This window comes from Dicentrarchus labrax, unplaced genomic scaffold (assembly GCF_905237075.1).
Source record: "Dicentrarchus labrax unplaced genomic scaffold, dlabrax2021, whole genome shotgun sequence".
Lineage (NCBI taxonomy): Eukaryota > Metazoa > Chordata > Actinopteri > Moronidae > Dicentrarchus > Dicentrarchus labrax.
In genome coordinates, this window is record NW_026136711.1 from 25,983,746 (window position 1) to 25,996,631 (window position 12,886).

The window sequence follows — 12,886 nt, forward strand, 5'->3', positions numbered from 1 at the left end:
TGGAACCTCACATAAGACTGTTTTCACCAAAGCCACAAAGCATTTAGGATATAAAACCTGTCATAACTCTGCAGTCGGAAAAGTCCACAGGGTGAGGGGGGGGGTCATAGTTATTGAAACATTTTATTGAATATATGCTGGAGTGTTTTTCAGATAATAATCAGGTTCATTTGATTGTAGTGCAGCAGTGCAATTTACTTCGTGTAGTGATGTTTTGTGTATTTAATGGACACTGCTCCTGACATCGGTTCACCACAGCTTGATCAGATGAATGTTTTGGTATATTTTAGCCCATTTATTTTTTACAGACCTTTTACGGCAACCGTGTTCACTGTATGTTTATTGCATTTGTGTCTTGGCAGAGAATAATGAAGGGGAGACAGTAGACGCCATATTTTTTGATTTAATGTTCTGAAAGACTCCTTATTGTTGCCGATAATGCAGCTGGAAGTAGTGACTGATTGATCTGAAATGTCTGCTTTGCATTATCATGCTACAAAAAATTAGACTTGACAAAATAGTATAAATAAAATCTGGGCTAAAACATCACAAAAACTGCTGTATAGTCCTTTAAACAGGAGCGCGCATACCTTGATCAGCCCAGACTAATCTCATCTCCAGCCTCCACTTCTTTTCATTCTTTTATGTCGACATTCACTCAATATTCCTGGTTATTATGGAAATTCAAATAAAGAGTATAATGCCCGACTGTCAAAATTATAGTGTATAGTGTTATGTTATAGTGTTCCAATCTTTAGAGTCAATATTCCTTCTCTTTGTATGTAATAATGTTTGCTCTGTAGCCTGCAATACAAAAGAAGGGATTGCGGAGTGTATTCTATCCAGTGCAACATTTTCTCTTAGCCCCTTCACTTACTGACATCATATTTTCTGACAATTTTCTCCCCCTTCCTCTCCCTCCAAAGTGCCCTTCCATTTTTGTTAATCAAAATATATTCACACAATCTCCTCCTCCTCTCCAGCGGATCTGAGAGGCTGATTGGCAATTTCAGCAGCAAAACCATAGTTCAGGGGAAGAGACAGACACAGCCAATCTGAGCACTCCCTGCCGTTACCATGGTAACACTCTCAACAAGAGGAGTGAGAGCTGAAAGGGGAGGGAGGGAGAGAAAGGAGAGAGAGAAGATATGATCAAATGTGAACACTCTATTCTGATTTGATAGGCTGATATACAACTCACAGTTTGTTATTACGAGACTCTCCAGCTTCCATTTGTTGTTCAGGCACATACACATGAAAATACACGTGTTTAAAAAAGCATATGCACACGCACAAACGCTCACACTTTACACAGTAACAAGCAGCATCTGTGCCTCACTGATAACACGGCCTCATGGCAGTAAAAGCATATAAGAGGGGACTGTTTGTGTGCTCCTTTTACAATGGCTAGCAGCAGGCCTAACTGTCTCCATCACACACCCCGCTGACTAAAGCATCTCATCATCATCATCTTTGCTCTGCCCATTCTGCAGATCTGTCTGGACTTAATAAAACTGTCAGACCACCAACTGGGGCTGTTAAATAAAGACAGCGTGTAGGCTAGATCTGCTGCTCAGTGGAACGGCTCGTTAAAGACCATGAGATATGACATTAAAACTTGCAGCTGGATATGAAAAGTGCATTAGGACTGATTTAAAAAGGACTTTACAAGACTGTTTGAGTTTAAGAGCTATTGCACATAGATTCAGAAACATCAATCCTTTTTTCACAAGTAGGGTCACAGTAGCTCATTTCACTCCTAATGATGTTTTGATTTCCATTTTGAGAAACATCAGGCTATTAGAGAGTTAAGAAACAAGTAAAAATATGATTTGAGAGTGTGTGCTTGACTGACAGGTGTGATTCCACCAAGAGTTCCTCCTTTTTGACCAAAGCTTTTTTTTTTTATCCACTCCCAAGATGATGGCGAGCTGTACATCCAAGCGTCAGTGAAGAGATGCCTGTTTAAATATCCAACAGACACAGAACATCGGTATTCATTTTGAGTACATTATATTCACTCCTTTTAGCTCTGTTTTTGTTTTCTACCAAACTCTAAGGGAAAATCTGGCTTTTAAACTTAAAATTTAATGTTAAACTTGAAGTTAAACGCTCCACTATCTGCACCAGCTAGTCTGTATGCCGGTATTGTGCTGGGCAGTTAGTGGGGTGGTTGTTTTTTGTGTTTTTTACTTAAAACAGATGCCTGCTGCTGCTGAAAAAGTGGTTTGTCAAAGCGACGAGAACAAACTGAAACAGTAAAGCTGCAGGCTGGAAAACCAAAACAAAGAGCTGAAAGATTCTAAAGTGCTCTATGGAGCAAAATAATGAAGAGTGACATTTATGCAGTGTAAATAAAGCACATGCAAATTAAAAAATAAAAGTTAACAAAGTTTATTACATGTTTATATACAAACAACCCTGCAAGGCACACCTTTGTTTAAATAAGAATATACAATACATTTTATTTTTTGAAAGCAAACAAGGTTTAGTTTTGAAATATATATTAATACAAGTCTGTTTAGTGTGGGTCACAGAGAGAAGGCCCCAAGTTGTGGATGTTCAGCTGACACAAATAATAAAGAAAAAAAACAATCAAACAATTTATGATGTAAACAACTCAACATCTTTTATATGGTAAATTAAAATATTAAAATGTTGGACAAGCTGTGTAAAAATGCAACATCAGTGATTTCTGATGAAGCCTGTTTGTCCACTCTGGTGATTAAATTATGAAGTACAGAAAAAAACACTGTACTATATAATACGTTTAATAAAGAGCTGAACTCTGTACTTGTAGCTTATCCATACAGAAGTAGCTTAGCTGGACTGGCACTCTTTCAGCCAACTGCTTGTCATCTATCAATACATGATTACGGGAAAGCCTTTGCTGGTAGGAAAACAGCTCTTGTTAAGATAGGTGGCTTTTTTTGTTAGGAACATTACAAGTTTGTATCGATTTTATTGGTTAAAATAAAACACAATTTTAAAAATGTCTTTCACAATATACTCTGTTAGTCATTTTTTGTTAGGCCGTGTATTGTAAGCTTAAAACAGGGCGGGAGATGAAAATAAAATAAGAACAAATTTAGCTGCAATGAAAAATATATATTATTTGGCATTGGGAAGTCCACATTAAAAACATATCATTATAGTGGTGTTCTGTACATTGTTCAGTACAAACTATTGATCATGTAGTGATCAGTCATGTCATTCCGTCACTCCACTGAAGCTGCCTTTATAAAAGAAAATGTTTGTCCAACATCAATCAGGACATTTGTGAAACAACTTGTGTTATGACTGCTCACAGCACATAAAGCAAAGATTGAAAGATGAAAGGATGCTCGTGACAAAGGCCTGCCGTGACTCATTAAACAAAATAAAACTGAACAATGGGGCAAAAAAACATAAAACTGTTGGGACTTCAAGCTTAGAAACATTAAGATGCAGGCTGTCGTATTCACACAGTTTGTCATCATAAAGTGTCATGACCTATCGTAACATATCTGACAGGTGTCCGATCCCTTAAATGGCTGCTACACCATCTGTAAAACCTCTCTTTACCTTACAACTATGAGTTCAACAAAGGTCCATCAATGCTGTAGTTTTCTCTTCATTCCCCAAGAAAAACCAGGGGGGTGCCTGACCAGAGCTGATAATATTAGAGGCCTAGGAAGACTGAAAAGAAAGGGTTAGTCAGCATCTTTTTCTGGGCCACATCTGGTCTTTCAGAGTCTTCTGGGCTGTGTGTTTTATTGAATATTCCTATTGCTGATGTATTGGATGGTTGGCCATCATCATGCCAGGAGGCCAAGTCGCTTGACCTTAGCAGACAGGAAAGAGTGGATGATGAAGACTATGGTCTTGGGACAACAGTGGAGGTCCAGTTGCTGAAAGAAGAGATAGAGTTTAGAGAGCATGATATGTGAAAGAGAAAAAAGTCAGAAGTGTGAGAATGTGAATGTGAGCTTTGTAATACTGTATATCACACTGGTACTTCATTCATGACCTCAGAAATTGTAGCTGGTATTTTGGATTTTTCTGGAGCTTTCAATCGAATTCAATAGAACAGCTCAAGTCTATGGTGGTTATAATTTAATAATATTGAAAATACTATATACTGAGAAAGTCTAATGGACAACATTAACTTACAATCTCGGCCTCCGGGCCTCCAAAGTCAAGGAACATCATGCGAACTCCATCGTCTGAGGACATTCTTAGGCGCTCGAAGGGCTGCTGGAGCAGGATACTTTTCCTGACACCCATTTCTTCTGTGAATAGTGTGAAACCCTCATCAATGTGCACTCCCAGGGTACACTCCTTCCCATTCCAACTACAGGCTGCCAGGGTGGAAAACAAAACAGGGGTTACATAGAGGCGGAACAAAGGAAGGTAATGTAATGCTTTTACAGTGCTCAGCTGAAACTGTTTTTAAGTGTTACGGTGTGGACGCAGAGCCCAGAATTCTTGGCTGTATCCTGTGTACACCTTGGTGCACTGAAATATGTAATGCTTATTGTTAATAAAAGAGAATACGTCTAGCTCTTAGTTAAATGGAACTCGTCCTACTACTAAAAATAAAGCATTTTAGGTTTTAGGCCGAAAGTCTGTTGCATCACCTAACACTACCAGCAGAGGGCAATGTAACAACATTACTACACTGCACTGTATGTGAACTGGTGCTTGTTTCACAGAAGTATTAGTTTTCAGAAGAAACTTTGATGACTAAAATTCCAAATCTGGATCATGGAAGTTACTCAGACATTTATACAGTTGTACTTGAATCAGAACAAAAATGTTTTGTCTCCTCTCAAGCTTTTCATAAAAAGCTATTACAAAAAGCTTTCTAAAACCCACTTCAAGTCTTTTATAAACATGTAGCCAGAAGAAATCTCCAGAGATTGAGGACATTGTGCTCAAGAGTACAGTCCCTAAATCATTGTGCAAGAAACAATAAATTTTAACTCCTAATCCTGCTTTGTGAGACAGGCTCCTATTGTGTATCAAGATGTCTGTGTTGAATTGAAAACCATGTCTTGTGCCCAAGCAGAAATTGTTTGGATTAAATTGATTTGAGGTAAATTCATAGAAATGAGTGAGATTGATCCATATGAACACAATTTAGATTTTCAACAGACCAGAATTAAAATAAAAATATATACATGTTTTATTGCAAACAAAATCTTTAACAGAATCAAAAATATTACAGCTAAGATTCACTTGCATTAGTTCAGTGTGAAAGACCTGTCAATCAATGTTGACAGGTCTTTCACAGCAGTCTTGAGTTTGGAGTTGTGTTAGAGGGACTCCTCTTTTATTCATTTAGATCATCATCATTTAGAGAACTTTTTGTTGATACAATGATGTCTTTTAGGGGGATAGATCTACTTATATAGTACTAATGTACTGTTGTGCATGTATTTTTTATATACACGTTTGAGTTATTATAGGTTACTAATGCTTACATAACTAAGCACTTGTGTTTCTGATACTCATCATGAACAGGCCCTTACTTTGAACAACTAATAGAGTACCATAAGAAGATTCATTTTTACAAAAGGGTGACCCCAGTGGGAGTCAAATCTTGAGTCTTGGATGTGTGATTCCCTGCTCACTCAGGCAAGGATGAGAAACGCTCAAAGACAATCAAATATTATTCCTGGCCAATTCCTTGTGCCCTCTGATAGTTCAGAACAAAATTTGAATGTTCTACTTGTAGGTGGAGAAACTGTGTAGCAACAAAGAAGATAGAACTGGGAGTCAAACAAATCTCTGTACCCGTGGTGACCTCCTTGATGAGCTCAGCAGCATTGTGGCAACCCTCCACCAGCAGATGAGTCCAGGTGGAAAGCTCCTTGGCCAAATCCACCCTGAACACATGGGTCTCCACGCCTTGCTTAGTGCCTGAACGCAGGCCAAATGAGAGGTCAGAGTCCAGGAGAGGAGAACTTTTTCCTGGGCCAGAGTGGACCAATCTGAAAGGGGAAGAGGACAAAGTATGAGGAAAAACGGGGATGAGAAAGGGGGTAACTAAGAAAAAGATTCATAGAAACAGATGGGCCAGAATAAAGGAGTATGCAGGTTTGTGTGTTACAGAAGTGAAAAGGGAGATGTGGCGAGGAGACAGGAGAAAAAGAAGGGAGGAAAAACACATGACTCATAGGTTCTGGGTGCACTAATGTTTTCCAAATGAATGTGACGTTATGTGGCAAAACATCCAATAGTCCATTTATGGAAAGAGTGAGCATGTGCTCCTTGACTGGGCCAAAAGCAGCCACAGAAAGATCTGTTCACTCAAAACTGGGCTGCTCAGGTCGGAGAACGGATCTATTAAGTTTATTAAAAGCCGAATGCATGTTTTACGTTGTGTGAATCTCTGTGCGTAAACATCTGGTTCTGTGTGTGGTGTATGTGCACAATATGCAGGTGTTTGTGCGTGTCAACCTGGTAGCAATGAGCGGGTGACTCTTGGTGGGGCTGTTGAGGATCTCTTTGCTTTCAGGCAAAGACGGGTACAGGAGCAGGTCTCTGTCAGTCAACACAGCCAGTACTGGTCTCTCTGGACCCTGGGTCACCTGCACACATCATTTAAACCCACTCATATGGTACTTAACGGTTACGGTACATTTCACATTTATGACAGTAATGCTCATGGATATCAGTAGGGTGCAGTTGTGAGTCTGGGTTCAGGTTGTTACGCGACGGTGCATGAACTTTTATGTACTTCCTGTATTTCTGTGTTGCTGCATGCACTTTAAGATTCAACTTTATTGTCCACTGGAGTTGAAAATTGTAATTTCCTCAGGAAGACATGAAAAAGAGCAAAAAACACAATGTAACATATAGGAAAAAAAACATGTTTGAATGCTTGCATACCTGCTCTGTAATCCAGCCCAGATGTTTGACCTCCATGCCAGGTTGCATGGTCTTCATCTCCTCCTTCACTCGGGGTAAAAGGTTGGCAGCGCCAGCCTGGATGGCATTGTACCAGGACTGGGCCATGGCTGGGTCTTTTGCTCGCAGGAACACAGAGTTCTTTCTGCTGGATGAAATCACCTCGAAATACCTGGCAGATGAGATGAGAAGGAAAGAGAGAGAGAGAGGGGGGAGAGAGAGAGAGAGAGAGAGAGAGAGAGAGAGAGAGAGAGACAAGCAGGAGGACAAAAGAGGAGATGGAGAAAAAAAAGAGGCAATTAGAGGAATAAAAGACGAATGACAGAGAAAGAGAGAAAAGCTTGAGGGTGAAGAGGGAGTTTCAGATATTAAAGAGAATGTGTGAGTAAGAAGTCCCTTTTACAATATTCTCTGTAAGCCATTCTGTTCAGGTTTGACTCTGTCAGATTTCTTTTAAAGAAATGTATCAATTGAAAATCAAAAATGACACAAAGCTGTTAACTTCTAACATACAGTACCTGTTTTCTGTGTCCGGGGGGCACTGTTTTCGTGTCACCTGGCACATCTTCAGTGGGATGCTGCGGGGCTCCTTCACCTCAGCGGGTGAGAGCTCAGTACCCCTCTGAGGTGTGGAGGGGGGAGAGTCCCAGGGGAGGGCAGCCCCAGGGGACCCCGAGCTTTTAAAGAAGGCCGACATCTCCTTGATGTATTTCACTGAAGCAAAGTGAGAGTGTGTGAGAGAGAGAGAGAGGGAGAGAGGGAGAGAGAATTAGATAAAACGGACAGGCAGAAGAAGTACAGAGGAGGGAGAGAAAGGGAATTTGGGAAATTAATTTGAAGCCTCCAGGTTCAGAGATGAGTTGAAAACTGTGGCAGTACTTAAGAACGGGTTTAAAAAGGTGCAGAAATTCATGTGTGAAAAATTCTGTCTGTATGTAGGACTTATAATGGTCTTTTATGAAGAAAACATTATTCCTAACATGGCAAATATAACCAGGTGAATTACTGAACTTTTTTTTTTCTTTCTTCTCGTATCTTGTTTTATTTGGGTGATTCTGAGATGGCATGTCTTGAGCACCAGCTGGAGGCAGTGAGGGGATGTGATTCCCTCCAGCTGTGTGTTGGAACTCATAATCCAAATTCTCAGTATTCTTAATATCTTAATATTGATCTCAAGATTTTAGATTAGACTTTAGATGTCATTGACAATCCAATGACGTTTGTGTTTTTATCTTGTTTTGTGTTAAATAAAATAGAATTTGGTTCGGTCACATCAAAAAAGACCATTGTGCCTCTGTTGTCATGCTGATATGAATCAATACAGTCGATGTACTAACTGTTCAGTACTGTGTGACTGACAGTGGGACATTTGGCATTCATAACTACAGGGAGCAGGAAGGTTAAGAGCACATAACCACACTATACTGCAAAAACATGTTGTGACAGAAATCGCACTATTCATTCGTCTAATTGTGCCTATATTATTGTATCCTATATTTACATTACAGGATATATATATATATGTATATAGGAGCTTTGTGGGATTTATAAATCAAACTCAAGGCACAAAAAAGCCCCCCCCCCCAAAAAAAATACATAATCAATTCTTACTCTTATTCTTCTCTACCATAATTACTTCAAAATGCATATTTCCTTTTGTTTCCCAACGACTACAATATTGCAACCCATAATTACTTGTTTATTAAGAAGGGGAGGGAGGAGAGAGAAATGACAGGAAATGAGGGAGAGGGAAGGACAACAAAGGACCCCAGCCAAATACGAACAGGGGAAATCTGCAGACCACGATCAACTTCCCAAACCCCAAGCTCCATAATTACATGTTTTATGGGACATAATCTAGTGTTACCAAATTAATTTGTGATACTTTGCCACATCACCCAGCTCTGCTCTGCTCTCATCTCTTCTTAATGCACAGTTTTACCACTCACACACACACACCTACATACACCTACACACGAATCTCACACACACACACACACAGAAACACACATGGCCTCAGCTCCAGTCCAGTAGGTTGCAGTATGGGTTTGGCAGAGGTAGCCACTGCTGGAATAAAAATAGCCCAGAGGACATGGCAAGGCATGAGGCTGAAGGCTGAAGGCAGGGCTTTGGTTTCACTGGGGAAGTGTGAAGTGCTCTTCTTGCACAGTACAAGAGGCATGTAGCCAGAGGGCAAGTTGCACACGACACAACAAGAATGAAAGAAGGGGGCTTCCACCACTCCCAAAATAGAGCCCCTGCCAGCCAGTCAAGCAGCCATACAATTATTTTGTTAAAACATCAGGTATGTCATATCTAGGACTGTGTAGTGGCTCCTTTTCTTTTATGGTTTCATTTCACAGAGTTCAGGTAATTCAGATTTGTGTTCCTCTTTTCCATCAAGAGGTGGCAGAGTGACTCAGTGATTGAAGAGAGGGTCAAAAGTGTGCATGAAATGTCTTTGAGGGAGAACTCTGATCACCCATAACACGCCTTCTCACCCACTGTAAATCTGCTTTCCCTTCTGGTTTCATCTGTCGGTCTAAGTAATGGCTTTTAGCTTTCACACGTAGGTCTCCATTGTGGAAAAGTGTCATGTTGACTGTTCGAAAAGGGCATGACCGCTACACGGATGTAATGCTCACACGATTGGCATCCAGCAATCTAAGCCATGAGAAGAGGCATAACAGAAAGTTATGTGTTATGATAAGCAAGGTGAGGGATTGTGCACGCGCGCGCGCGCACACACACACACACACACACACACACACACACACACACACACACACACACACACACCCCTTTATAGAAACAGCTACTCATGTTCTTTTTCAAACATGATGCCAAAATTTAAAACTGGAAAAGCATTTAGGGATTACAGTGTATGTCTGAAGGAGCCTTAAGCTGCTGCAGAAAAGGGCATGACCTAAATGCTGAAAACTATAAACATACAGTAGCTCCTCTGAGTCAGCTGAGTAGTTACTGTCTTCCTGGCTGCACCTCTTTTCCTTTTGAAAATTCTTATTCTTTCTCAATGATTTCCAATCTGTCTCTAATCTCAGTTCCTTTTTAGTTCGCTTTGGCTTTTTCAATGTCTAAAAGCTGAAAATGTCTCATCATTAAAGGGTTTTCTCTCAAATCTATAAAGAATAATTTAGAAGAATGACTTTTTCCCCCCCTACTTTGGATTAAGAGTATTGAAACTGAAATGAAATGCCTGCCTTTTATACTCACACTCTCACACTCACTTACTCCTTGCTGGTTTAACAGCGTCCTTTTCATATATATGGTCTACCAGTATGGTTTCCTGGGACAAACATTTACGACCCACACACAGTCTGGGTTTAACGCAAACACTTACTCACACACTTGGCTAAGCAGTGCACGCACACACACACACACACACACACACACACACACACACACACACACACACACACACACACACACACAAATGAACACAAATTCCAAAAAGATATTTATGGTGTAGTGCATCAACCCTCATTACTTGTTAGATAACTGGCTTGGTGTCTGTAGCATACAGTACAAAAAGCTTTCATTGAACTCTTGCTCAAATTTGTGCTCGTTTTTACTTTGACAGATAGTTCTGGATTTAAATCAAAGCTTGTTTGATTTTATTTCGGCAAATTTCGAAGATGGATGCTTGTGTTTGAGAATTCTGACAAATTGGTTGGATACAGAAAGTTTGTGTTTCCTCAAAGTAACAAGGTTTTTACATTTTGCATTGGTACCAAAACTCAGGTATCACAGGTATTTAAATTTTTACCCAGACATATAGGTATCCTAGCAGTGTACTGAAGTTGTACGAACTAGTTGGTACATACACCCACCTTACATGACCCTAATGTATAAGTGTCTCCCATTTCTACTTCTAAATTTCACTTGTTTACTTGCCTCATTTACACTATGCAGAATCAGCTCAATGTCCCGAGTAAAAAAAATGTGCATTTGTAGACAAAACCAGATGTATTGGGATGTGAAGACTGGGAACACGTATCAAGCAGTGAGCAACCAATATGTACCAGCTACAGCTTTGAAGTAGCTGTCAACTTGCATACGTAATGTTTCATGGAAATGAGCTTCTGTCCATTTGTTCTTGTGCCAACCCATTGATGTTTGTACCACGGGGTAGCCAACTGCCTCCTTGTTGCTGGACCAAGGCCATTCAAAATTGATGTGGTCAATCTCAATATGGCAGGCAACGACACAAGACCAGGAATGTAAATGGGATTGCGTACATTATTGTTTTGAGTGGAAGCCATCGTAGAAGATCTCTTGAACCTTGCAACTATACTGAAGCTGCAGGATTTTTTTAATAAAGTCCCAGTCCCAGGAATCACAGTGCAGCCAGACAGGTAAAGACAGGCACTTCAGTGATAGCTATCTGTATATGATAAGGATGTCTCAGTCGTGCAACTAGCCCTACACTCAGAAAGTCAGGAGAGAGAATGCAAGCATGACTAATATCTGGCATGTAAACAGCGCTCTATTCTCAGTGGTCATTACTCTTTATTATGCATGTGTGGGTTTATGTCTGTCTTTCATGCTGCACTATCTGCACAACAGAATAGGCTGGGGGAAAAACACCAATCATAGTACGTATAAAGGCGATTTATTTACTTTTTTTAAAGAGACTTACTATTCAAAAAAAAAAAAAAAAAAAAAACGTTGTGGAAATGATCGCATTGGTGTTTCCCCAGGTTAGAAATGTCATGCAGTAGCTGTGGCCCCACACAACAAATGGGACGAGACAGTTTTCAAACAGAGTGGTGAATGAAAATGAGAGGAGGGAGGGAGTGGAGGATTGAAGGAGTGGAGGAAAGGACCGAACAACATGGAAAAGAGAAAGAGGTGGAAAAAAAACTGAGATCACGAAAAGAGAATAAGGAAGAGTGAGACAGGCAATAGAGAGAGACTGAGCATACAGCTAAGCTCAGCCAGAAATGTTGCCATGAATACTAGTGGCGGCACATTCAATACAGAGCTAAAATTAGCTGAGATGGCACTGTTATTACTTTAGCTTATCTGGCAGCCAGTGAAACTACTTTTGTACTGTGTGTGTGTGTGTGTGTGTGTGTGTGTGTGTGTGTGTGTGTGTGTGTGTGTGTGTGTGTGTGTGTGTGTGTGTATGAGGACTTTCTTTGCTTCTTCTGCAGAATCTGCCACTAAGCTTTTCCTGCTAAAGTCTTTACATTGAACCTCACAAATCCTGACCAGACATTTTCAACCAATTCTATTTTGACACAATTCACTTAACTCCTGTTGAAAAGCTTCTTCCTTTTCTTTTCCAGCTCCCTGGACAGTCCAAATTGCCAAAGCACAAGTTTAAATTTTCTCCTTCACTTTCAATGCCAATACTCTCCATTGTGTTGACTGTCTCATACACACACACACACAAACTCTCTACATCCACCCAACAGTCCGCCTACACTTAGATGGTCTAAGGAAAATGACAGTAAAATAAAGGTCTCCAATCAGAAAAGCATCAGGTTGATGAAGTTGGCAGTCATTAACATGCTTCTTGACTTGGCGGTAGAAAAAAAGTGCCATTGGCTTGTCAAAGGCGAAACAAACTAAACTAAAGCTAAAACACCAGCCCTTCCTCCCCCCTGCCACTGGTTACCGTGGGAGCAGCTGGAATGTCATTGGCCAGTCAGCGACCTCAGAAGCATGCTGTTGGCTCTGTAAACCATGTCAGGCAAAGAATGTCCCAATGTTACACCACCAACAAGGAAAGATGTCTTGGGCCAAAACATCATAAATAACTGAAACACTATGGAACACATGCTGTTTTCATTCAGTACGCGGAGGTCAACTGAGGTAAAAATCAAAAAAAAAAAAACAACTGAGCCCACTTAAGTCTACCAATCATAAATTAGATGGTGAAGAAAAAAGTTGTGGATTCCGAAAAGAAGGATGCAACTAAACATTAGGAAGATTTTATTTTATAGATGTAGTTAACAAATGTATG

The 12,886-nt window shown here is 40.2% G+C and overlaps 1 protein-coding gene across 1 annotated transcript in view; it reads right to left on the minus strand.

The window, feature by feature from the left end:
- Positions 1-2,378: 2,378 nt before the first annotated feature.
- snta1 (syntrophin, alpha 1) overlaps positions 2,379-12,886 on the minus strand; it is a 32,402-nt gene continuing 21,894 nt past the window's right edge. The window contains exons 3-8 of the mRNA XM_051414400.1: positions 7,413-7,608; positions 6,877-7,066; positions 6,445-6,575; positions 5,779-5,975; positions 4,153-4,340; positions 2,379-3,890 (exon numbers count right to left, since the gene is read on the minus strand). Coding sequence (XP_051270360.1) covers positions 3,798-3,890; positions 4,153-4,340; positions 5,779-5,975; positions 6,445-6,575; positions 6,877-7,066; positions 7,413-7,608 — 995 coding nt within the window. The 3' untranslated portion in view covers positions 2,379-3,797. The remainder of the gene's footprint in view (positions 3,891-4,152; positions 4,341-5,778; positions 5,976-6,444; positions 6,576-6,876; positions 7,067-7,412; positions 7,609-12,886) is intronic.